Source organism: Rattus rattus, chromosome 1 (assembly GCF_011064425.1).
Source record: "Rattus rattus isolate New Zealand chromosome 1, Rrattus_CSIRO_v1, whole genome shotgun sequence".
Lineage (NCBI taxonomy): Eukaryota > Metazoa > Chordata > Mammalia > Rodentia > Muridae > Rattus > Rattus rattus.
Genome location: NC_046154.1, coordinates 134,737,921 through 134,765,359, shown reverse-complemented (window position 1 = coordinate 134,765,359; position 27,439 = coordinate 134,737,921). Strand labels below are relative to the sequence as shown.

The window sequence follows — 27,439 nt, the reverse complement described above, 5'->3', positions numbered from 1 at the left end:
GGGGAGGCGGTTAGATGACCTTCCCCCTTCCCCCTTTTCATTTACTCCCGGTCTGTGGGATGGTGCTAACCACATTCAGGGTGCATCACCCCTTCTTACAAACATACCCAGTGGTGTGTCTCCCTGAGGTGATTCCAAGTCCTGCCAAGGTGGCCGTGAAGACAACACCACACATTGTCTCTTAACTGTCCTAATACTTAGATGTTTGCATGTGTTGGGTGAGTGGGTAGGATCTTCGGAAGCTTGGTGCTGCTGGCAGAGCTGCTCTACCTGAGGGGACCACACAAGGATGCTAAGATTTAGTTTAGGACTGACTGAGACCAGGAATAATGAGCCCTGTCCTCCTGGTGCTTGATCTTTCCATGTCTCCTTGGCCTGGTGAACCAGTTGTTGTTTTTAGAATGTTTTCCCTCCAGACCCTCCGTCCAGAGCATGCACCCCTAATTGGAAATCTCTCCCTCTGCAAGGCTGTGCCTGACTCCTAGTGAACGCAGATCTAGGCTCGTTGCCTGAACCGGTCGGTGCTATCTGGGTAGTGACTACTGTTTTGTTGTTCGTTAGGCACGGAGGCTATGGAGCCCCAACCGTCACTTAGTGAGATGAGGTAGAATTCTGTCATTTTTTCCTGGGTCTCGGTTTCTCCCCTCTAAAATGAGAGTTGTACAGTCGTCTATGTGGACCTGTCTAGAAGTGCTGTCAGGGGACTCGGGTGATGCTGGCAGCGTGCCTGGCCCGTAGTCGTTGTCTGTAAGTTACTGTCGATGCAGTTAGCGCTCTATTCTCGCAGCGGCTCTTGCTTATTGTGCTGTATTTCTGCTCCTATTCCCGCCGTGATCCCTGCCGTTAGCATTCTAAGTGGGATGAAGCTGGTGCCCGTTGTCTGTGCCATCACAGTCAGAAGGAACCACGGCACCCGGAGTCTGTCTGAACTCTGATGTGGAGTGTGCTTATTAGCAAGGTGTTTGGGGAGTATGGGGAGAGAGTGGTGTCAGGGACGTCCTTCTGCAAGGAAGGGCCCTTGCTGATCCTCCAGATGCTAGGATGAACCCAGAGCCAAGGCAACCTGCTAGCCTCCTGGAAGAAGACTCTGGAGGGAGGGAGGTTGGGCGGTTGGAGGAGATGAGCATCCTGAGGTCAGCACAGAACCTGGGAGTGGTCTTGGGCGGTGCTGTCTGTGCGAACAGGACGTGAAACACAGAATTGTCTAGTCATGTTAAAAGCACAAAGTTAAACAGGCAAATTTAATTATAGTATATTCTATTTAGTTTATATATATAGTATATGTATATAGTATATAGTATATTTTATTTAACTTATTTAATTATAGTATATGCTATTTGATTCCAGATATACACCAAACTATTTTTAGCATGTAGAATTTGGCTGTCCTTTCAACAAATAAAGATGGTGTTTTCGTTTGTTGTTTTGATTTCTGTGTGTTTGTTGGCCCTACGTCTTTGATATGTGTTGTGATTTTTATGCCTGTGGCACATCCGTCGTACTCTGGGCTGGGCTCTTTCAAGAACCCATGCAGCCGATGGCTACTGTGTTGAATGGCATGAGTCTTGGCAAAAAAAAGGGTGGAGAGAACTTGAGGGCTGATGGCGTGCCTTCCGTGTGTGAAGGAGGCAAGTGGTCGTCAGTTTGGAAGAACTCAGGGGAGAAGCCTGTGGATATCTCTGCTTTCAGGAAGCAAGGGGAGGAGGCGAGCTGAAGACCACGCTGGGCTGAAAGGCTTGGCGCAGTGATGGACCTCACAGCTCCTGGCGCCCCATGAGTCCTGGGAAAAGGAGTTGATGTGCTGCGAACCCTCTGGGGCTGTCCCTCCCAGTCAGGCCCGTTCTGTGTCCGCCCCTGCTCTGCCTTAAGCTATGGTTGAGCTCCAGGAAATAATAATCACCCACCCCCACCCAGGGAGGGCTGTGGCCAGAGATAGGAGCTCGTGTGGTCCTTCTCACACATGGCCTCGCTGAAGGACCAAGGAAAAGCCTCACAGTCCTGTTGTGGACAGCGAGCAGGAACGGGGGAGAGGGATGGATGGATGCACACAGGAGCTCTTCGGAGAATGGAACCTGGGACTCGTTAGATAAATGCACCACCGCTGAGCTGCACCCTCTCAGCCCTTTTTAAAGTTAATTTTAAAGATGTGAACGATAACGTCAATCACAAGCCATTTTTGTATTAATGAAAGTATATTCGTAGTTCAGCAACAGTAGGAAAAGGTCTGTACCTGGTTTTGGGGGATGAAGTTCTGAGACCATTTCCGGAACTCTGTTCAGGCAGGGCGCTTCTGTAAGGCAGCCCGTCTCTCCGGAGTAAAGGGAATCATGGTTACTGTAGGGAGTCATCTGTCAAGTCTTTGATGCAGGGTGCTCATCTGTTCCGTTTCTATCCACCCATTCATTCACCAGTCACCGTAATTGTTCATTTACGTTTGTGCCAGTCTCTTTCCAAGAACCAGAAATAGGGGCACAGAAATAAGCTTTTTATCCTTTTAAGAAAAATCCCAGTTATCACTTAGTGGTTGGTCTGCATGACAAAGAACAAGGGCAGCCGGAAGTACGAGTCGCTCGATGATGTGCTGCCAAGTTATTTGCAGGGCTGGAGAGAAAGGCGGTGTCTGAGGCAGGTGAAGGGGGCGCAGTAGCCGCTTAACCAGTGCACAGTTCAGGTGCTCTCAGACCAGAGCTGGTGTTGCGGCACGGCCTGGCCCCAAAGGCTAAAGTGTGCCTTCGTTTACAGATCAAGAATTTATTTGCTCAACTAAAAGTTTACTGCCCTTTGCTGGGCACCAGAGGGGCAGAGAGCATGTGAAACGCTGCGGGTCCCAGAGTGAGGGCTGAGGTGGGACATCTGTGCTCACATCTGAGGGTCGGTGGGACTTAGTACTCCTCTCAGCACCCAGTCTAAGGAGCGCATATGCGTTCTACGTTCCTGTCCTTCAGGGAGCAGAGAACCAGAGGGTGTCAGAGGTTAGGCAGTAATGGTAAGAGTTCCTTGGCATTGAGAGGCCCTTCCCCCTTCCCGTACAGATCAGGGAAGACCCCGTGAAGAGTGCATAGTGAGACTGAATGTTGCGGACTGACTGTGAATTTAAGGAGAGGATTCTGAGAGACTGCTTCCGTCTGCCCAAGCTCTAAATGGGGGAGGGAAAGAGCAAAGTGCCTCGGTGTGGCTGTCACTGTGGGGCATGGCAGAGCACAGTGAGGGTGAAGGGGCAGGTGGCCGGCTGGAAAGGTGACACAGGCAAGGGCCTGACCCTTTGTGCTGGCGGATTCTGACTTAAGTGTAGCCGGCAGGGAGCCCACGGTGGACCGTGCAGAAGTGTATGCAGCTCGTTTACACTGACAGTGGTCATTCGGGAAGGCTCACGGGGCTTCGAAGGCAGGAGACGAGAAGCAGTTCTGTCCAGGCCTGTACTGCAGAAATGTGGGAGAGACATGTTAGCAGTAGGACTTGGGGGGCAGGGGGCAAGTGTTAACCGGTAATGGATGGAGTCAGGAAGAGGGAGGGAGGCAGATTTCTGCCTGGGTCAGGCAACCCAGGTGTGGAGGTCAGCTCAGCTGAGGGAGGTGACTTCAGTGTGCAGATCCCGAGATGTCATCAGGAAGCCTGGAGTCTTCCTGGTAAATGAACACCTGGCTCTGCCCTGTGGTGAACGGACGGACGCACGAAGGCTGTCGAAACCCGAGAGAGTGAAGATGCAAATTCAAGGCAGCACGGATAAGGAAGACATGTGGGCGAGAGGGTGCAGCTGAGGAAAACGGAGCAGTGCAGCCCCCCGCTTGGGGTTTTAAACAATTCAAGTCTGTAGAAGGGGTTGGGGAAGTCATACAGTAAGCACCAGCTAACAATTTGGGGTCCTGGAGGTGGGTAGAGAATCAGGAAGTTTCTCTTCCCCTCTCTCAGATCCCTGTGGCCATGTCAAAGTGGATATTGGACCGGACTGTTGGAGAGAGAGGACCACAGATCAGGGTAGAGAGAGGGTCTGAGCTGGAGGAAGGACTTTGCAAAGCACCCGGCTAAAGGTAGCGAGCGCGCTGGCTTGGAAACAGGGGTAGAGATGAGACGCCCAGCCTGGAGCACTGCAGACATGACAGGTGGGGAAGATAAGCCAGGCAGAAAGTGCAAGGAAGGAGGGGAAGGGCCATCCCGGACACCCCACGCCCCCACCCCCTGAAGAAGCAGCCACGAGTGAGCAGCTGTGTGGGTTGTTGCTGGTAGGTCAGGGGAGATGAGGAGCCAGCCGGTGGGGGTGGGGTCACCTTGGCGAGAGCAGCAGCGTTGTGGAATATTAATGTGGTTAGAGCAGACTGAAGCGCACTGGAGGAGAGGAAGTGAAGACAGCAAATGTCGTTGCTCTTTCAAGGACTCTTCTCTACAGGGGAAGAGAGAAGCGGGGCGAGGGTGGGAGGAAGATGTGTCAAGAGGCTCAGCAAATACCTGAAATAGTTAGCGAGAGACACAGGGTGGAAGGGCGTGCATCTGGGGAGGACTGGCCGTGCAGGAGGCACGTTAAGAAGGAGGTTGGTGGGTCAGTTTGGAGGAGATGGCTATCTAAATTACTCCCCAAGGCAGACTTCTAAACCACTTCTTACGAGAGTTGCTGCAAGGGTTCTCCGTGGAAGCGGCCAGAATAGGGATAGCCTTGCTTGTGCTTAAGGCTTCCAAGGCTCTGGGCACCTGCCGGCCCTTATCAGTGCTGCTGTGCCCTGGCCCCTGACTCTTGGTCTGCTGCATGCCCCTGGCTGTGCTGTGTGTGCTGGGAAGAATTTGGGTGCCTGGAGGCTTCCTGGTCAGGATGTCCCGAGGCCAGTGTCCAGCCTCCCAGGTCTCACTAGAGCCTTTCCCAGTGAACCTTCTCTACCTACAGCCTCTTGACCGCATCTGGTTTCTTATGCTGAAGTTGAGGCCGGGCAGCCTCAGAGGCATCCTGCGCCTTCTGGTTTTCCTCCTCTGTCTGAGGATTATTCATTAGAGATATATGACTTCTCAGTTCACAACCCATATGAATTTTGTCTACCTAAGCCTGGGCATAATGGGTACCATTTTATACACGTTGTATTGAACTGAGACTTAACCCTGCAGGAGGCACCAGGGGCCAGTGGGGGCCTCTCAGAGTTTTCTTTCTGCACCTTTGAATTCGTCACGGTCCATGGCCCAGCATCACATGTGACTTTTCTATATAGATAATACTGTACCTTGCACATCTCTTCCCTCACCCTCTCTCACCCAAGTTTTGCTTTTGTAATGGAAAAAAAATACATATTACTGGAAAGTTTCATCTAGATTTCCAATTCTGGTAAAGCTTAATCTAGTTTTCACAGATTTTCAGATTAATTTTTTTATCTTTGTTCCTCACACCCCATCTAACAAGTGTCTATTTTAACACCACTAACCTAACAATGCCAAGCGACTTGGAGAAAATTGTGTGACGATATAGATACGTAATTATTGCTTACAAACCTCTCTTAATGTGGGTATCAGTCTCCTTTCCCTTTTCCTCTTAAATTTACATTTTAAATGAGAACATTAGGACACAGGTGTTGGTGTTTTAGGCAAAGTGAAAAATATCTTATTGTAAGTCACCTGAAGTATTATATTTAAACATAGTAGCAAAGGTAACAGAATAGATTCCCCAGTGTTAAGTGTTTTCAGATGGACACAGTATCTAAGTGATGCCAGCATTGCTGATTGGATGCTGGTTCTAAGGCCAGGCTGACTTCACAGCTGTTTAAACTCCAGCAGCCTGGCTCAAAGGGTACTGCTGTTTTATAACCGTATTTAAAAATCTGTTCCTCTTTTACTCCCTCAAACTGAGCTCGGAGATATAATGGGTCCCATTATAGGTAAAAGGTCTGTGACTCAGCCATCGAGTTACTCAAACTCTGGGCTGTTTTAATTGCCACCATTAAAGCTTTAGTACTTTTATCTCATAAAAATAGATATCATTGATGTAAAATGTGTGCCTGTTGAAGATACATGTGTACCTCTGCCCTCATAGTTAGCTAATCAGCCATTTGAGTTCCAAGTTAGTTGGGTTTTATGCAAATGGGAACATGACATAGATCACAAATTTTGTTCTGAGTTAGTCCTTTAATTAAGAAGACATTCCAGTGATACTCGGGCTAGGATCTCTCTCTCATAGAACCTTACCTTTGCTTTGGTTTGCATAGGAACTGTATTTAATTGTTAGAACAGTGGTGGGTCCCTCAGTCCTCAAACCCAAGAGTACAGTGCTTCTTGTTCAAATACTGGGATTCCAGAAATTAGTAGACACACAGATTCCTCTTCTGCCCCTCGCTGAAACATCATTAAATGTAAATGCGGTAGTCGGAATTATTTTTCTCTGCTTGCCTGCTGGTGGGTTCTTGTTGCCAAAAATATATATTCTATGATGAGGAAATTTTCAGAGTGATGGAAGCTCCAAGAATTCACTGGAGCCAAATATTAAAACGTGGCTAGCCAGTTTGTTCTGAGCACTCTTTCCAGGATGCTAGCAGGCCACCGTCACTTGTTACTCATGTCACTGTGCACGGAGGACACACCTCTCTAGCTGTGCAGTGGGTGCATCTCAGCAAAGTTGAGCTCCCTACCCATTCATGTTCTCATTCATTTCTCTGTTGTGAAAATAGCAACTAATTAGCGGGGCATCTCAATAGGCGAGTCTCTCCTGCTCTCAGAGCGATGGGGTGGTGCTCAGAGAAGTGAACGGAATCCTGACTCTAAGAAGGACTAAAATCCAAACAATTCTAAAACACAAACCCACCCACACAAAACATTCGTGAGCTACACAGCCAGCCTCTCTACTTGCCCAGCTGTGTAGATTCAATTATAATAATTTTCTCAGTTGCATAACATTGTTATTTGTTTATTACTGCGTTATTAGTCAGTGAATGAACCCCCCTCTTTCTGACCCCTCAGCAGTGTTTATAAAATACTTAATTGCCTTGGTATCTTCTGTTTTGTGTGTAATTCCAGCTGGAAGGAGCCATGGGGACAGAGTTCTCTGTAAGTGTGCAACAGACCATTTCTAATGTGCAGTAAACTTTCCTTAAAAAGGTGTGTGTGTGTGTGTGTGTGTGTGTGTGTTTGAAGTTGAAAGTAAAGAGGTTTTTTTTAATCTCCTTGTGACCCCAAGTGGTGTGGTGGGAGCCACTGGCCTCTGTGCAGCCCTGCACAGGGGGCCCTTACACCCTGCTTTTCCTGCCTCTTGAAGGAGGGCCGACTGGGAGTCATGGCCAACAGTGATGAAGCAGTCAGTACCAAGCTTGAGAATGTGGACTCTGCAGAGAGACCGCCTGGTTTCAGTCCTGCCTCCATTTAGGTTTTCTGTGACTTGGGATGGATATTTTGTCCGCTCTGGATATAGTAGGTTTCTCCATTCGTAAGTCAGAGAATATATGACCGTCCTCAATGACCCCATCAGCATAGTGTTTTCACAAAGACAGGGAAACTCTGCAATGTTTTGTCAGCGTGTGAGCTATCCCACAGGGGGCGGGGGGGGGGAGGGGAAGGATCCTAGGGGAAGGAAACCAAAAAGAAAAAAGTTCAGATTAGCAATAAGAAACTATTAAGGTAGGTATTTATTTGAACGCGTGCATTGCTGCGTGACGTGTTACTGCAGACTTCATGGCTGATAGCCACGTTTTGCACTCCCTCAGCCTTTTCCTAGGTAAGGCTCTGGGCATGGCTCAGCCCAGGCCACTCAGGGCTCTCCAGGATGTAGAGCGTAGGTCTCACTGGAATCCTGACCGCTGGCTCCATTCAGGTTGGGCAAAGGTACTTAGTAGGGCTAGTTGGAAGAGCTTTGCTGGGCCTCATCCCAGAGGCAACCTGGGAGTCATGCCTAAGGTCTCCCCCACACCCGTACTGCTTCCTCACAGCCTAGATAAGAGTCTCCCTCTCCTGTAGAAGCCCCTCTGATTTAAGTAAGGCTTGCCTAGGATAATTGCCCCTTTGAGGTAACCTCAAACCAGTGATTTCTCACCTTGATCAGACCTGCGACATCCTTTCACCTTTGGCTAGAAGTCAAAGGTCCCGCCACACAGAGGCAATGGGGCAGTCTTAGAATTCTGACTCGCACAGCATGCGCATGAGTTTTTATAGACCACAGTAGTCTATCATTAAGCATTTATTGTGAGATAAATATGCTAGATTACTAGTCTTGGAATCATGGAGAACTTGTCTAGAGTGTACAAATTAACTTTATCACTAAATTCCTCTAAGTTTTCCTCCTTTCATAGATTCCCAGTTCTGCAAAAGCCCTGGGATTGGTCAGTGCTACTGAGAGACCTGTTGTCATTCTTGGAAGTTTGAGATTTTAAAGCCATAGGAATAACAGAGTAGGTTGCTTCTTAATATTTCACTTTTTAAATAATGTTCGTAAGCAGTGTAAATTGCTTTTCTCGGGCCAAACTCTATACTGTTCCGTTTTAAAGAGCAAACTTGCTGTGGAGTGTACAGTTGACAGCAAAGCATGCTGTCAAGTGTGCACCAGTAACTTAGTGAGCTGTTTTAAAGTGTACAAGTTTGTCCTTCCTCATTGTGGTGGTTTGCATATGCTTGGCCCAGGGAGTGGCACTGTTTGGAGGTGTGGCCTTGTAGGAGTGGGTGTGTCTCTGTAGGTGTGGGCTTTAGGACCCTACCCCTAGCTGGAAGCCAGTCTTCTGTTAGCAGCTTTCAGGTGAAGATGTAGCTCAGCTCCTCCTGCACCATGCCCGCCTGGATGCTGCCATGTTCCTGAACTGAACCTCTAACCCTGTAAGCCAGCTTCTATTAAATGTTGTCCTTATAAAAGTTGCCTTGGTCATGGTGTCTGTTCACAGCAGTAAAACCCTAAGACAGTCATCATTGTCTGTGAGTAGAATTCCCCACTGTCTGTCTGTGTGTGAAATATTTTGATCAACCTGGAGGCTTTGTGGAAGACACATACAAGAGTATTTCACTGCATTTGATCACAGGGTGGTTTGGGGAGTGCTTGTCCATGGCCAGACTCAGCTTCTTGACGTAGGTTGGGGAACAGGGAGAGCCTCAGTGCTGAAGAAGTGAGAAGGTGTAGATTCTCATTCACGGATGCTGAGGAGGGCAGAGGGGAGAAGGCAAGAAAGGAGGGGCAGGTTCCATGGGGTTAGTCTAGGGCGCTGTGAGCATGCCGTTGATGGCTTTTCCTCAAGAAAAGCACCCGGAGCCTGCTCTCGGGACTCTAGAGATCAAGAATGAGGAGCTGAAAACAAAGCCCTCACAGGGTTCTCTAAACGGGTTCATCCTTCTGCTTTTCTCAGGAGCAGCTAGAGCATGGACCCCATTTTCCCCTAAGGTGCCCCTCTGTAAAACAGTGGGCAGGCCTGCTCTTCTGGTCCAGCAAACATAAGAAATTGTTCACTCTTACTGATGTGGGCCATTTAAAAAAAATTATTATTATTATTATTATTATTATTATTATTATTATCATTATGATGCAACTACTAGGCCTTTCCGTAGACCTTTAATTGTGCTGTGCTTGTGCTGTGTCTTCCCGGTGATGCAGGGGTGGTTCTGCCAGCCCTGTATTCCTCTCACCAAAAGAGCTTTGCGGGAAGGAGATGGTCAAGCCTCAGAAACATTCTGCTTACCTGCGTACTGTTTTCGAATGGACCATCACGTGGGAGAGCGTCGCTCAGATTTCACATAAACAACTAAGCTAATTCTTTCCAAACATTTATGAAGCCATGGAGACACATCAAAACATGTTCAATTCAACATCAGTTTACTCTGTACCCTAGGGGTGTGTGTGTGTGGATGAGCAGGCTGTTTCAACTCTGTGGTCCCCAAACATAAGCTTGTGATTTTTTTTTTTTTAAATCTAGTGTTTTTCCTGAGAAATAGCAGTTGACTTACAAGGCAGAGGAAAGGCTGGGTTTTGAATCCTTCCCGTGCAATAGACTGTGTTAATTGACTAAAACGTGTGCAGGCCCATTCTTTAGGATCTGGGGAGAGTTTTCACAGAGCAAGGAGACAGGGAGCTAACTTGTGTTTTCCTGGTCACTGCAGAATTGATATAGCCCTTGTGGGGGATGTTCCTCTCTTTGCTGAATTGAATGACACTCCCGTCAGATGGGGAGGTCTGAGAGCAATGCAGGAAGAGCATTCACACAGTGTGTTCCCCTCCTATTCTATACTGGGGTGGAAAGTTGGTGATATTCAACGATACCTTAAAGCTTTGGTTCAGAACCAAACTAGAATTCTCCCCTGACCCCCTTTGAAGTAAAAATCTCAACGTTGAATTGAATCAAGAGCCACCCCATCGTGTAGTCCAGGGCTAGGGTTTTAGAACGATGGCAGCCACTATGGAGTCGGGCAGTAAAGCCACCCTTCTAGCTGATGGTCACCATCTTGGCAGTGACTAACATGCTTCAGAGCAGGCACGCACACGCACGCACACGCACGCACACGCACGCACGCACGCACGCACACACACACACACACACACACACACACACACACACACCGACATGCACGCACGAATGCCCACACACCTCGGCGGCAGCAGCAGCAGGAGCGGCGGCAGCAGCAGCAGGAGCGGCGGCAGCAGCAGCAGCAGCAGCAGCCGCAGCATCCACTTCTCTGGCCTCAGAGTGCTGTTCCAGGGCTGAAGAGAGGAGGCATGTAAACGGCTTAGGAGAGCCCAAAGCAAGCCTAATGAACTGACAGTAAATGGTTGAAAGAGAAACTTGACTCAGTAAAGTACCCTGGGACTTATGTTACCCCTTTGCCTCCCTGGTGCTAGGATGTGTCTGTAATGCCCTCTTTCCAGCACCCCAGGAGTGCTGGCTGGACATGGGACTAGAGTTACGGGCCTGCACCTGACTCTCAGGGACCCAGAAAACTGCAGGATAATACACTACCCAGCCCTGGTCAGGAGAGGCAGTGGGTGCCTGCTCCTGCCAGCTCTGGTGAGGTGAGGTGAGGTGAGACTCAGTGCTGCTGGCCTCTGGCTCTCCTGTGACCTTCACCAATAGTGGACGGGAGAGACACCACACTCCAGCTCCCCAGGCCTGACCCAACTCCTCACTCAATATGCCTAAGACTATGCTTCCAGTTTGAAACTCCTTCAATATGGCCGCCTGCACACACTCATAGCACTTAAGGCTTTGGTTTGTATGGTGAGTATTTGTGTTGAGACACCAGGCACAGCAGCACTCGCCTATTATCCCAAGTACACCATCGAGCTGAGGTAGGTGGATCCCAAGTTCAAGGGCAGCCTGGGACATTTGCAAGACCCCGTCCCCCAAATGAAAGTTACAAAACAAGCTCACAGTCACCTCCCCACACCCCTGAGGGGCGGGCAGGAGAGACAGAGACAGACACAGAGATAAAATATATCTCAATTCGAGTTCCATGTTCCTGGTTCTCCTGCCCCAGCATCCCAGCGGTCCTATTATTTGCTCAAATATGTGCTGAATGAATAAATTAGTCAGACTCGCGATAAGTGTGGCAGCAGCCGCAGCATCGCAGCATCGGTTTAAAACTGACTTCCATCCCAAAAGTGTCAGCAAGCACTTACTGAGCCTTTGCTGAGGGCTCTGAATCTTTATATCCTGTTTGGCCCAAAGGAAGAACTTCAGATTTTTACATCGGGCTTACTTTCTTTAGGGCCCAAGCGAGGCCCAGGGATGACTTGGGGGCTGGGGTGGGGGTGGGAAGGGAGACAAAAACAAAAGTTCAGAATGTCAGTGGTAGGAACATGTGTCCAAAGTCGTTTCAAAAAAGAACCGTAAAGCGCATTTCCACCTTATGTGACTGATTAAGGTTTGTAGTCTGTAAACAGTTTAAATCATAGCTGGCTGTGTTAGGAGCCCATGCTTCCTGCTACCCGAGTGTCCCATGACCGGCTGCTTCCTTAGCAGACATCTTGTCTCTGGGTGCACCTGTGGCTCTTTATGCCTCTCCGTAGCTAATCCGCTGGGGTACAAGTCGGCAGAAATAGTATATCCCTGGTCCAGCCGGTCCCGGCTCTCCTTTTGTCAAGCATCACTCCGATGTGTCCTTGTTTGCACATGTGTAAACTCAGATATGTAAACGCATGCTTGTTTGCAAATAAGGATTCACCCAGGCATCCCGTGTGTGAACTGGAAATGGTGTGTGTTGTCTGCTGGTGCTGTGACTCTGTGTTGTGTACAGGTCTAGACTTAAGGAGTCAAGGACTCTCTCCCTCTACACTTTCCTTCATAGGTTTGCCTAGACACAGCAGAGGAATCTGCCCTTGCTTCCCAAACGGCTGGCATTTGACAGTGCGCATCTGGTCCCTCTGCGGTTCTATACAAAACCTTACTTTCTGATCGATATACTGCCAGCAGAAGGGTTAAAATAAAACAATACAACTAAATTTCTTTCTTTACCCAAAACATACACCTTGGGCCATTTTTACTTCTCATTTAAATATCAGTCAGCTGTTTTAAGACCCAGGGGTCTACGACACACTTCTTACAGACAGCACAGTATGTCAAAAGGCGTTTCAGGAACGGTGTCGTGGAGAATGTCCTATAGGGGGTATGTGAAATCTGCGTGGTATTTAAAACCCCCTCACCTTCGCTTTAATAAATGAGAGGTTTTAGGAATGGCCTATATGGTAATATCAGATGTTAATGGCATTGATTACCTGTCAGGCAGTGGGGATTGATGGGAAAATGTCTGCTGTAAAATTAAATAGCATTAGAGAAGACCGTACCAAGCATTTGGTGGGGGTAGTAGGGGAAGCAGGGCCTGAGAGACTTTGTCTGGGTATTACTGGGAGCTCCAGGTTTTTTTTTTCTTTCCTCCTACCCCACATGATTAAGGCAGACCATCTGTTCTTTGTTAAATGTTTACAAAAACAGCTTCTCTCTAAAAGATTCAAGGAGAAGTAGGTCTGGTAAACACTCACATCCCTGAGCACCTTTCTGCCCTCCTTCAGACAGTACCAAAACAATTCTGCTGCATATCAAACAAGATTAATACGTTTTCATGTTCCATCTTCACTTTTCCCCCTCCTTGTGGGAGATTAAATTTTTTTTACCGAGTCCCTAATTTATGGCCTCATTTATTTCTAAAAGAAACATCTAAAGTGATTTGTATGCTAGCATGTATAGATGAATTTTCAGCTTTTTTTTTGTTTTTATTTTTTTATTTGTGTGTATGTGTATGTGTGTGTGTGTGTGTGTGTGTGTGTATGTGTGTGTGTGTGTGTGTGTGTGTGTGTGTGGGGGGGGGGTGTGTGGAGATGCTCTTTTAATTTGTAAATGTGTTCTGGAAAAGCCCCGGGGCCTTTAACTTCTGTAACTGGAGTGGATGCCATGCAGGTTGAAGACACACATACCCCATAGTAAGAACCGTTCTACCTCAGGGCGATCCCTCAGACTTTCCCTTGCTTTCAAGGAATAACTTGTCCTATTTTTTGAATACTAGATTATCCCAAAAAAAGTTTCATTTCTATGCTCCACATGGAAAAGCCGTACCTTCCTCCTAGTCAGGTACATCGGGAAGTGTAATGAGCTGAGTTGGAGCCATTTGTACATAGAAATCAGTCAACTTGGCTAGTGGCCAGGACTGAGGTTGCCTGGGTCCCTGAATGTTTGTGAGGGGACGTAGGCTAGTGGTGATGCTTCAGAGTTTGGTCAGTTCAGTGTGGGCTCCACACTTCTCCTTCCCAAAAGGATGGCTGCCTGTAAGGCTTCAAGAGGAGAGGGGGTGGCGTCAAAGCAGTGCTAGGTTTGGGAAACCTAGGTTCACATCTCACCTCTTTCCTTTATGTGGCTCCGGATAGCCCCATCGCCTCCTAGAACTCACTTCCTGTCTAGAAGACGGGGTAGACGTAACCACACGTTGGTGTCCGTGTGGGAGCTGCGTGGGGATGCGTATCAATATGCTCCTCCCAAGGTGTTCTCACCTCTGCCTTCTGACATGCCTTGTAAAATTCGTTTCCTCTTTGCTGTGACCGAAAAGGGGCAGCATGTATTTTAAGATGGGTCTTAATACCAGTTTGCTGCTGCTGCTGCTGCTGCTGCTGTTTTTGGAGCGACGGGGATCAGAACAAGGGCCTGTGCCTGTTGAGCAAACACTCTAAGCTATATGCCCAGCCTACTCCATACTGGAAAGAAAGTTAGGTGAAGAAGCTGAACTCTGGTTGAGGGAAGTGACTTCTCCAGAAAGCAGTTGGTGTGGGGCCCGGATTAGAATTTAATGTTTCGGGTCGGGGTTTGAGGATATCCCTCCCCTGCTGGTGTGGCTGAAGAATCAAATGCCATTGTCCTTAGAGTAGCCGGGGCAGGTTTGGGTGCGAATGGTTAGCGACCTTCTTAAGTGGATTTCGGTTTGTAATGTTGCTTTGGAGATGGTCATGGAGTCTTTCGGAGATAGAATGACACTGGCGCCTCTCTAGAAGTACTCCTGTGTGTCAGGTTTTAGGAGCTGGCTGGAGTTTAAGACACTGGATGAAGGAATGGCACACTCAGGTGTCACCTCCAGTCCTTGTGTGGCCTTCAGGAGCCACATCACTTTCTGGAATTTTTCTCTCTGAAAGACAGATAAGTTACTACAATTTCCTTGTAGATTCAGGTAAATGAATGTATAAACTCACTGTATGGCATGAGACACACTGCATAAATGTTATATTTTGAGGTGTGATTTCTGTTACCTGTACTAAACATGAGCTTCTAACCTTCTTAGTGTTGAGTCTCTGGGGTGAGCCTGGGCCCTACACTGCCCTGTTTTTGAGGGGTATAAGTCGTATCAACTTTGATACCGGTTCCGTTATGATCTTTTGTTTTCTCAGACAGGTTATGTTAGTATGTCTTTGTCCTCAACTGTAAAACTGGAAGGGTCCCCATCTAGTCTAGAGGTCTGGTATGGGGATTTAGTGATGTTAAGGTCATGAAGCCCATGCTGGGCACATCGGAAGATCACTGAACTCACAGGAATGTGGGAAAGAGGCAGAGGATGGCTGAAGGTGGCAGCTGGGATGTTTTCAGGTATTCTGTTGAAACGTGAAGGGTCCTCAGGTGCCGCAGTTCGCTGGAGGATGATGCGCCTGCACTGTCGCTGCTCTTTCGTGGGTTCTGGGCTGTGAGACCAGTCTGAGCAGGAGTTATCTCTTTACTGTAATCTCACTTGACTTCTTAGTCTCATCCTATTCGTCAGGATTTTCTAATGTGTACCTCCCAAATTAATGTCAGCATTTGATTTCCTCCACCCACCCACCCATCCACCCATCCATCCATCCATCCATCCATCCATCCATCCATCCATCCATCCATCTGGCTTTAAGAAGCCAATGCAAAATCATTCCTTCGCATGACATTTTGATCTAGACAATGTGATGTCATTTGATCCAGATAGGACCTGTGTACCCTGTAAAGGTTGTGTTGCACTTATTTTTATCTTTTTAGTACTAGAATTTTTCCATGTTGGAGAAGCTTCTTCTTTGTACCCCGTGTCTTTGAGTCCCCCTCTCACTCGGAGAGAGGCCTCTGCAGGCTGAGTCTGTGTCTGTCTTCTTACCCCGTGTTCTTGCCGTTGGAAGGGTGCAGAATGTCTAGCTCCATGACAGCTTTTTCTTCCTGCACTAATGCTTTTCTGTAGCAACAAACTGGTGTGTGAAGCATCCCTCTTAAAGAAACACCTATGTCTCCAGGCTGAGGGAAAACGGCGAATCCATGACCCTTAGTATAGATATCTGCTTCCTTGAGTATAGAATAGGACGGTCAGCCATTGACTCTGGGTTCCTTTCTTCACAGTGAAGGACGAGAAACTAATTCAGTCCCATTTGTGTCTCTTAGCATTCTCCATCGGAGCCCTTTCTAGAGAAGCCAGTGCCGGATATGACTCAGGTCAGCGGACAGAACGCTCAGCTAGTGAAGAGCGACGATTACCTGCCGTCAATAGAGCAGCAGCCACAGCAGAAAAAGAAGAAAAAGAAAAATAACCACATCGCTGCAGGGGATCCCAGTAAAGGTTTTGGTAAAGATGACTTCCCTGGTGGGGTTGATAACCAAGAACTGAGCAGGAACTCACTGGATGCGTCCCAGGAAGAAAAAAAGAAAAGGAAAAGGCCGAAGGTCAAAAAAGATCCGAAGGAATTGAAGGAGCCGAGGGAGAAGAAAGAGCCCAAGACCCCAAAAGCCCCGAAGACCCCCAAAGAGCCAAAGGAAAGGAAAGCAAAAACTGTCACGCCAAAACCCAAATCCAGCAAAAAATCAAGGTAGGCCGTGGGTAGAGTCAAAGGCCACAAGGCAGGTCAGCCCCGGGCTGCAGTGGTCTGGATGGGGGCGTGGCTTCCTGTGTATTTTATAGCATTTGTGAGCTTTGGCCCATACAGTGCAAAGCTAGGTGTTTGTGTATTCCAAACTTTAGGACTCCACTGTTGTGAACCGTTGATTTATCCAGAGTTTTACTAGATTAAAATATATTATCTAGCAACCAGCTTCTTATTATAAAAATCACAACTTGGCTCGGTGCTTACATAACCGATAGTTAGGATTTCAGATGAGAGCATGGCCATTGTACGGCTCTAAGCATCTTCCCGCCATTCCCAGAATTTGAAAGAGAACTGATGATGTCTGCTTGGCAGGGTAAGTCTTCCACGGCAGGTTGAAGTCCTTGTGGGCAGTGTGGGAAAATCCCAGGGGCACTCGTCAGTAGATGTGGCTTCAAGGACAAACACTGTGAACTCTGGGTAATAGGAAAGAGCCTCTTTTGCTCTGTCCACTCCACCAACTCTCTGACCCCCTAGAAGGCATATTTATTCAGTAAGAAAATCCGAGAGAAGACATTGAGGACTAATTTTTTTCATTTGCCCTGAACATTTCTAACAACTGTTCTGAAACGGTTCCAAACATCTGAATCTGTTTTCCAGAATGTGGCTCATGTTAGAAAATATAGTTTCCAGATGCAAGTATAGCCAGACTTGGTTAATCTGAGCCTGTTTGCATTCTCTGATAGAAAACACACTCCTCCCTCTAACCCACGTGCACATGTAAACATTTATGTGCACACACACTCAATTGTGTCATTGCCTTGCACTTTCTGTGTGGAGCTGTAGCCCTTTTGCTGGTGGGCTACACTGCGTGTGCATGTGCGGGCACACCAGTGCTCAGAGGAGGGCACAGGAATGCTGGCAGAGTGAAGGGGCAGCCTCTTCAGTGTCCTGCTATGAACTCAAATCCATGGTCACTCTGTTGATGCTGTGAGTCTGCTTCCCTTCCTTCCTTCCTTCCTTCCTTCCTTCCTTCCTCCCTCCCTCCCTCCCTCCCTCCCCCCCCCCTTCCTTCCTTCCTTTCGCCATGGATGCCTTGTGTGGTGTTCAAAACACCAAGTACATGCACTCACTCAAATTTACCAATGACTTTCGGTCAGTGTTTGATACCTCAGTATCCAGTCTCTTCATTGAAAATATTTTTTTTCTCCTTACGAATATTTTTCTGAGCCCAGAACTCACCACAAAGCTTTTGCATTTATTAACGAGACATTTTGTTAAATAGTTATTTGTAGATGACTATTGGAACTGTAGTGATGAGTAAGCAAGATACAGCTAAACTTCTTAGTCTGACAGCATGCGTTTGCTGAGTGTAAATATTGGGCTTTGGTATGAGGAAGCACATACTTAAATCTCCCAGGGAGAGAAGACAAATCCTTATCTGGAACAGAAGGGCCCTTTTTGGTTAAGGTGTAGGTGTGTGTATACTAAAGAGGCATTCTGGACTTCAGCAATATTATCACCAACACTTTTAGTACCAGGATAATTTCAGTTCAGTTTCCGTTGTTGTTGTTGTTGTTGTTGTTGTTGTTGTTATTATTATTATTATTATTATTATTATTATTATTATTATTATTATTATTATACTTAATGGTAAAAATGGATAGAATCACTGTGGGATAGAATCCGACATAAATTTCCAACCCTCATCTTCACCTTGTGTCTCACTGGGCAGGCCCCATGTTCCCAGTTTACTTGAGCACACCCTCACCCGCCATGGGGTAGTTTGGAAATGGATTCTGACATGCTGTATGTAGTAGTGACCCTTGTATCTTCCCTGACACCTGTGGGAATCCAGCCTGGGCATGCAGCATTTCCTTGGTGCAGCTATAGATCCTGTGTCCACCCAGGGAGCTTCCGGGGCTGACTCCAGGGTAGGCCAGTGGCTGTCCTCCTGAGCGTGAGGGGGGGGTCTCTGATGCGTGTTCGGCCCGGCTTACTGAGTAGGTCCTGCACCTCCTTTTTTTGGGGGGGGTGGGGGCGGCGCAGGAGGGAATTTTCACAAGAAAATATAGTTTCTTCCTTCCCACTGTTGGCCCTCACTAGATGTCTCCCTGTGAGCTATAGACAAACGTTGATTTTAGCCTTAACGGTTTGGGAACCTTTGGCAGGAACACAGTGATGAATGTGGAGATGTACGCATGACAGGAAGCTGACCGGGTACATGCTAGGCCATGTTTAGGGGAGGTGTTGGGAGGTGGAGGGAGAGTTGGCAGCACCTCTGTTTGCCTGGGTAGCCTCACCACGTATGTGACCATTTGCTGAGCTACAATGAAGTGAGGCAGGGACCATCCTCGGAAGCTTCCCTGTTGTTGATGGTCTTTCAGGAATGGCTGTCCAAACATAGGATAATTGCACCGAGACGTTAAATAAATTAACAAACCAAACCATTATTTTGTCAAGCCACGTTGCTTCGATTGGTCAGATGAATTGAGTATGTCAATTGTGGTCTCCTTGTTCAGTCACATCTACAAGGAAATAGCATCCTTGAATCAAGGATAACGAGAATGCACACAACTACATGTAAATTTTGAATAGCATAGCAGAATAATTATGTAAATTGAATATGCAGTGATGAAGGTAATAGGGGGTTTGGGTTGTGTTAGTGCTGAGGCTGAATTGCCAGAGCAGTTTGCGTCTATGCCGTGGAATACAACAGTGGCAATTTTGTTTTGCAAAATGCTATGTGATACCGGTTATTTCCATCCTTGAATAAGTTAACTTGATGAATTTGTTTATACAGAAAATAATTTTCCTACAGGGGGCTGAAACAGAGGAAATGAGCAAGTGAAATGAAAAATTTAGCCTGGTAACTCCTCACTTCTTTCCTGTAGCCCTGAGCTGTGTTGTTGCTGCCACGCCGCCGGCAGACGCTGCCCTCTGAGTGGGTGATGGGGACGCGACCTGCTGGTGGTCCGTGTCGTTCTCACACCCTTGGTGATGGAGGACTGCACAGAGGTGGCAGATGCGCAGAGCAGGTCCTCTGGTGCCCGAGGCAGCCCCCTTGCCCTGTGGATCCCACTTGGTTCTGTTAGATTGGTCAGATGGTTAAATTTGTAGACATCCCCCACCTCAACAACCAAAATACAGTCACACATGTCTTTCCTGTGCCAGAGGAGCTACAGTAATCTGCCTGGAAGCAGTCACATGGAATGGTGGAGAAACAGGATATTAGGATAAAGACACCAGAGCTGTACCCTAACAATGGGGTGGGGGTGGGGAGATGGGCTACTTCTAGGCCCCACTCCTGTGATAGAGACTTTCTCCTCCTCCTCCTCCTCCTCCCCCTCCTCCTCCTCCTCCTCCTCTTCCTCTTCCTCCTCCTCCTCCTGATCTCCCTCTTCCTCCTCTCCCCCTCCCCCTCCTCTCCTCCTCCTCCCCCTCCTCCCCCTCCCCCTCCTCCTCCTCCTCTTCCTTGTAATATATTTTTCCTATACCTGTTTTTATTGCCCTCCCTGGGTGTCCTTATAGCTTTCAAATATCGGCTGTTAATATTGAAAATAGAGCCAGGCCCTCTGTGGCTAGAGAGGATGCATTTTGCATGTGCATGGATTCCCGGAGGATTTGCATTTTCCTTTCAGTACTTTCTGTTGTGCGTGCATGGGCTCTGTGAAGTGAGAGAGAGTTTGGAGGAAGTGCTTCCTTTGAATGACTCTTGAAGGATTTAGTGGTCCATTTAGCTACATAAAGATTCTTTGAATGTACAGAAAGAAGGGAACTTGGCCAGAGCCTGTGACTTGATTACTGAAGCCTAAATTAAACAGAGCAATGTGACTGCCGCTAATGTAGTCTCTAGGAACACATTTGGTTCCCTGCTCCGTTCCCCACCCCCACTGTTAAGTTTAGCAGAAATGAAAATGTTACCTTTCAATCGAGTGAAGGTGGCATTCCACTTCAAACCAGAAAATACACATAGCACTCTCATTCTTAAAAGCGACACAAAGTGCTAAAGGACATGGCGTGTGTTTTCTGCTTGCTCCTGTAATTATCATTAACGGTAGTAGTTAGTATTTATTTAGCAGCTTCCTTCTGAGGAACTCATTTTCCCAATTATAACTGTACAGAGTTAGGGTGTCTTCCCCCAAGAAACACTTACTCAGTCATCAAACCCAGTGTCCTGGTCAACTAAAACAAACTTGTGTTCTCTGTTTGTGGAACTTCTTGATGGGGGTCACAGGTGAAAGCAATTCTTTAAGCCAGCCGTGGTAGTGAGAATGTCACGGGCCAAACACACGTCATCGGGTGTCTGCACAGTGCGTGTGTAATGAATTCAGATCCTAGCCTCTTTCCCTTTCTTCTTGTTCCTTCTTTCCCTTTAGCACACTCACGTGCTACGGTTTAGTTTGATTCAGAACACTGGGAAATCAGACATTGTTTTGGCTCAGGCCTGCCAAAGAGGCTACACACACACGTGCATGTGCACTTCACGTGTGCAGATAGAAAAAGGAGCTTGGCGCCCCTTTAGTGCTAGTGAGAAAGAAGTACCCAGGGCGATCAGGCTCTGCCTCTGAACCTGTCTCGCTAAGTCTCTTACCTGTCAAGTTAGGGACGAACTGCGTGTGCCCACCCCGCTGCCCCAAAGCTTGCCTTCTCTTCTCAGAGCCATTAGCAATGATTCAAACCCCAGACTTCCCTCCCTTTGGAGGTGGCCACCTCAGTGCCTCCACCGTGGGCCTTCCTCCCTCGTTCCAAGTAGGAGAACCCATCGGGCAGCTTGGAAAGCACATTCTGCCCCATTGTACTATAAGCTTGATGTCCCTGGTGGGGACATGTGCCTCCGCAGTGAGTTTCAGTGGACTGGAAAGCAATGACCTGCTACTGCTTTGGTTTCTGCAGGAAAGGAGGGTGTGTCCCCCACCCCACCCCCAACTTAGTAAGAAACCAAATAGCAGCAGCAGAAGGTGAGGAGGCCATGAGCAGAAGTGGGTAGAAGAGGGAGACTTCTATAGAGACACTGTTTTGAAGTCTTGCTTAAGGAGAGTATTAAAGAGGAGTGTGTTTTGCTATGGTAGACTTGGTTTTGATGTTATCCCTGGGAGGAAGGGGGCAAAAAGGATCCCAGGCTGACTTGTCGTCATCGTCGTCGTTAAAATGTCCTTATGTTGGAGTGCTTTGGAAAAATATGAAAATTGGTACAATGAGTGTTCCTCTCCTGTTATATAATGATGCTTGGCAGGTTAGCCTGGGCCTAGTCAGAGTGCTCCTGGCATCACTGGATGTCAAAGAGAACCAGGCAGCTTCCTTGCTGGCTTCTCCTCAGCTGTGTGGCTTTAGCTTTGAAACGTTGGGTAAGGAAAGGCTATGAAGTTTGAGTCACAGCACCCGTAAATATTCACTAGAGTACGATTTTATTTTACTTTTGGTCCTGATATATAGAGGTAGTGTAGTTCACTTCACAGTGGTCTGTCTTTCCTGTTTGGGTAGATGGTGGCCTTTTTCTCCTTCCTGACTTTACTGATGATCTAATTCTCATCCTGATGGAAATATGGGTGGATAGCATGCCTCTCTTGTATCAGCCACCCTGGCAGGTCAGAGATGACAACTGTGAGCCCCGAGAGCGGGATTCTGAGTGCTAGGGTGCACTCTGTGAGGTGCAGTCATAAATAAACATGACGTCTCGGAACATGGCGCAAGTAGTTAAGTGTACATCCCGCATTTTGGCACTAACATGTCCACCACAGAGGCTTTGGTTTGCATCAGCACCGCAGTGCACGATTGGGTTCATCCTTTATGCTGTGCTGTGAAAGATGCTGTGAAAAGACAGTCCACAAAACAAGTGTGTAGGTTTTCAGTCTTAATTCTTGACTACGTGACAAACGTCTTATTTCAGAATATGTTATTGTTAAGGAATCAGTTCTTTCGGGAAAGTTTTCTGTTGTTTTCCCAAATGAACAAATGAGTGAATGAGTGAATGGATGGATGAATGGATGGATGAATGAATGAAAGAATGATGTCCTTTAGAAAATGACCAACACTACAGCAACTCTAAAGACAAGGTTAAAGGCTTAAAATGACCCAGGGGCTGCACCATACAGAGCAGATGTTTACAGGGAAGCTCGTTGAGATCTGACAAATGCCACAGGAGGCCAAGCAGCATGGGGCCTAACACTCCCAACACCCACACAGGGGTTCTCAGGCAAGGCAGGTTTGATACCAGACCACAGTGCCTGGGAGCTTGACCGTTGATGCAAGGTGACCCATGTATTCAAAACATGAAATCAAATTAGGCCTTGAAATCTTTTCTAATTTTCTTTGCTACTCATTTCTTTAAAAGGTAGTACTTGGGGATGAAGAGATGGCTTAGCCAGTTAGGAGCACTGGCTGCTCTTCCAGAGGACCTGGGTTCAATTCCCAGTACCTGTATGGTAGCTCACAACTGTCTATAATTCAGTATCTGATACAGACATACATTCAGGCAAATATCAATGCACACAAATAGGTAGGTAATAGAAAGACAGACAGACAGACAGACAGACAGACAGACAGATGATAGATAGGTAGGTAGATAGATAGATAGATAGATGATAGATGGATAGATGGGTGGATAGATAGGTTTTTGTTTTTAAATCTAGTACTTACATATCAAGGAAGAACCTTTTCTACAATAGCTACTCTTTTAAGGCAACAACATACAGACCTGTTATCTTGGTGTCTTATAGAAAGACTATCATAGAACTTAATGCTGGCAGTTCTTGTTCACATCCTAGGTTGTTTCTAGTAAACCCACTTTTTTGTTTGTTTGTTTTTGTTTTTGTTTTTTTATTTCTCCCTCCCTCTCACAATTCTCTTTCTTCCTCAAAAGGAGTCAAGGCGGGATGTGTGTATGGGAGCTAGGGTCCTAAGGTGCCCATGTGGGATCAAGTGTGGGGTCGCCTCAGTGGGTGACCAGGTCGCCTGGTCCCAGAGCAGGTGTGCACTAGAGGAAAGTCTTGGTGTGCTGATGCCTTAGCACAGAGCAGAATCTTAACATCACCTGCCATGGCTTCTCTCCCTTTCCCTCTTCTCTTCCAACTTTCCTTTTCAGTCTCCTCCTCTTCCTTCAAACTTCTCTCCTGCCCATCCTTCCTTCTCATCCAGTGACAGCCCTCCTTCTATCCTGTACCTGCCCCTCACCTATGTTTTACAAAATAAATGGGGAGAAGGTTCTGGTGAAGTCACCTGAGTCCTGAGTAGTGACTAGGTAGCTGTCCTTGAAGCAGTGGAATTAGCATCAAATACAGATAACTCCAGGGCAAACCACAACAGGTTTCATTATGTAATTTTCACATACATATCATTTGTACTTGGCCATATCTGCCCCAGGCCCTCCATATCCGTTCTTTCCCTCAACAGGACCCCCACTTCTGATTTCCCATGTGCAGGGTGTGTATGTCTGTGCCTGTGTTCTTGTATACGCGCACAGTGCATGGATCTAGGTTGCGTGTAGGAGAGAAAACATGAGTGTGTGCCTGTAGCTTATTTTGCTTAACATGGTGTTATTTAGTTCCATTAATTTTTTTCTGAAAATGGCATAATTTCATCCTTATGGCCAGATACCATTCCACTGTGTGTGTGATGATATATATATATATATACACACACACACACACACACACACACGAGCATCTGGGATGGTTCTGTGTCTTGACTGTTATAAACAGCACTACAGTAAATACGGGTGTGCATGTTCCTCTATGGCGTGCTGACTTAGGTTTGTTCAGTCATATATCCAGGAGTGACAGAGCTGAGCGATATGGAAGTTCTCTTTTTAGTCTCTTGAGGATCCTGTATACCCATTTCCATTTTACATTCCATTCCCCAGGGATTAGGGTTCTCCTCTGCCCACGTTCTCTCCAGCACTTGTTAATGTTGCTTTTTCTGATGACAGCCACCCGAGGAGAGGGAGTTATAATTTGCTTCCCCTAATGGTGAAGGACAGGGAACCTTTTCCACGTATTTGGCAGTCAACTGTATGCAGTTCTTCTTTTGAGAATTGTTTCTGCCAATCGCTCGAACATCTGAGTGGATGGTTGTTTGGAGTTCTACATTATATAGAAGTTAACATCTGTCCCATACACAGTTCGTGAAGATTTTCTCCCATTCCGTTGGCTGTCTCTTTGCTCTGCCTATGGTTTCTTTTGCTGGATAGGAATTTTAAATTGTATTTATTCTCTTTTGTCTCCCGCCATTGAGGTCCTTGTCAAAGAAAGTGCGCTTGTTTTGACCGTCAGTTTCAGTTTCAACACTGAAAATAAAACACAGTCCTCTACCTATGGGTCTTGATCCCTTCGGGGGAAGTCTGTCAACCCTTTCACATTGGCCACCTCTCAGATACCCTGTATATCAGATACTTATTTTACTATTCAGAACAGTAACAAAATTACAGTTATGAAGTAGCAACAAAAATGGCCACCAGAGCATGAGGCTGAGAACCACCGCAGCAAGGTCTTGGATCCGTTTTGAATTGGGATTTTGTATGGATATCCCATGTTCCCAGCACCCCTTGTAGAAGAGGCTGTCTGTTCTCAGAGTATGTCTTTGAGACCTTTGTCAAAAATTAGGTTCCGTAGTTGTGTGGGTTCATTCTGGGTTCTCTATTCTATCCTCTGGTCTAGATTTACATTTGCGCCTTCCTGGGGTTTTTGGTTGTTGCTGTTGATATGGCTCTGTAGTACATTTTGAGATCAGGTATTGTGATGTGTACAGCAGTGCTCTTTCTGTTCTGGATTGCTTTGGTGTATGTGTGTGTGTGTGTGTGTGTGTGTGTGTGTGTGTGTGTGTGTGTGTGTGTGTGTGTGTGTGTGAGTGTGTGTGTGTGAGAGTGAGTGTGTGTGAATGTGAGTGTGTGAGTGAATGTGTGTGTATGTGTGAGTGTGTGAGTGAATGTGTGTGTGCGTGTGTGTGCATGTATGTGAGTGTACGTGTGTGAGTGAATGTGTGTGTATGTGTGAGTGTGTGAGTGAATGTGTGTGTATGTGTGTGTACGCACACTTCCATATGATTTTGAGATTACTTTTCTGTGAGGAATGTCACTGGAATTTTATAGGGGTTGCTTTCAGTAATGTAGACATTTTCTCAGCCTCAATTCTAGCAGTCTCTGAGCATGTGAGGTCTTCACTTCCAGCCTCTTGTTCATTATCTCCACCATCTAAAAACTGCCTTACTATGTTGGTTGGGTTTATTCCTAGATCCTTGTTTTTCCTAATTAAAAAGTTCTTGCTGGGCGTGGTGGTGCACACCTTTGATCTCAGCACCTGGGAGGGAGGCAGAGGCAGGCAGATCTCTGAGTTTGAGGCTAGCCTGGTCTACAGAAACTCTGTCCACAAAAATAAAACAAGACAAAATTTTCGTAAAGCTCTCTTGATTCCTCTGCTCCAACTCTTTCTGGGCAAATCTGCTGTCAACACACAGAAAAGCTACTGACATTGGCACTGGAATTTTGTATCCTGTTACTTTGTTGAAAGTGTCAGAATAAGAGTTTTACAGTGGTGTCTCTAGGCTCTTTGAAGACAATCTCTTATCCTGTGCAAGTAGAGGAAATTTGACTTCTTCTTCCCTTGCTTCTGTATCACTCTTCTTTGTTCTCTTACCTTATTGCTCTAGCTAAGACTTCAGATACCAGAAACAAAAATTAAGGCTGGAAAGAGGCTGCAGATCCAGGCGTGCCTTTCACACTAGTACTTAGGAGACAGAGGCCAGGGATCACCCCAAGTACCAGGCTAGGCAGAGCTACATAGTGAGACCCCCCCCACACACACACACACCACTACCAAATAAAAGAAAGAGACTTGTAGGCTGCCCCATTTAGTAGAGCATTAGTGGTAGATTTTCATCAAGCCTTTATTATATTGAGGTTAGTTTTTTCTGTTGCTAGTTTCTGTGGTTTGGTTTTTTTTTTTTAAATCTTACTTTTTATTTTCACTATTTAAAAACCAAGTAGTAAGGGCTCAGAGGGCTTTTGATTTTCGAAACTAGATGCACTTTTCAACAACGTTGAACCCTGGTATCCATCCGTAGACTGTGCCAGCCTGAATCTTTGTTAGTTGTAATACTTCTGACCCATATCCTATGTGGCAAGTCTTACTGGTTAACTTCAGTTTACTGAAAAGTCTGTGGTTGTTGGATGAGTTACTTCACACCTAATCCGAGCTGCCTGGGAGGTTGAACAGGAACACAAGTTCAAGTCCAGCCTAGGCTGCTAAGATCATGCTTGCTATGCAAGTAGGGGGGCCTGATTTTGGAGAGCCAGTAACTATATAAAAGCTGGGTGTGGTGACATGGGCTTGACATTGTTGTTCTGGGGAGGCAAAAGCGGGTGTATCCCTAGAGCTGGCTGTGTACTCACCCTAGCCAACAGCTGAGCTCTAGGTCAGGGAGAGACTGGACATTGATCCATGGTAGTATGTGTGCGTGCGTGTACGCCTGACATTGATCCATCTCTCTCTCTCTCTCTCTCTCTCTCTCTCTCTCTCTCTCTCTCTCTCTCTCACACACACACACACACACACACACACACACACACACACACACACACACACCTCCAGTGTATCAGTTGTAAAAATATGTCTTAATGCCCTTCTTCTTAAAGAAGATGGTGTAATATTTTGGAGAAGCTTGAATCCCTAATAATGCTCCTGATTAATCATCCTGACCTAAGTTTCAAGGTTGATTTCTCCCACTGTAACGAGAATCCTCATTAACTTACTTCATCCTTGGGGCCTGCTAGGTCGATAGCTCCCGCCCACTGTCTGTCACCTTTCTTAATTGACTTACTCCTCATCACATTCGGTTTCATGATATGGGCCATTTTTAAAGTTTCTTCCGAGAACGAAGATCTGTAGGTTGACACTAATGACTATTTAACTGCATTCTGTTTTGTCAGTTTTCGAAACTAGATGTGCTTTCCACTAGCGTTGAGCCATGATGACCCCTAGTAGACTGTTCTGTTATGTCAGCCTGAGTCTTTTTAGAGTTGTTAATGCTTCTGACCCATATCCTATGTGGCAGTTCTTATTGGTAAACTTACTGGAAAATCAGGCTAGCCCAGGCTTTCTAACAGGCCCTGGCTCTGACTGAAGCCTTGTTTAGAAAGCCTACAATTTCTCACACAAGAGTTGGTCAACTCTGATCCACCAGCCCCATCTTAGGCAACAGCGCCTACTCTGTGATGTCTTCAGCTGACTAGGAGTC

At 46.8% G+C, this 27,439-nt stretch overlaps 1 protein-coding gene across 1 annotated transcript in view; it reads left to right on the top strand.

The window, feature by feature from the left end:
• Chd7 (chromodomain helicase DNA binding protein 7) overlaps positions 1 to 27,439 on the top strand; it is a 179,208-nt gene that overhangs the window by 79,567 nt on the left and 72,202 nt on the right. The window contains exon 3 of the mRNA XM_032906136.1: positions 15,795 to 16,216. Within this exon, the coding sequence (XP_032762027.1) occupies positions 15,795 to 16,216 (422 nt within the window). The remainder of the gene's footprint in view (positions 1 to 15,794; positions 16,217 to 27,439) is intronic.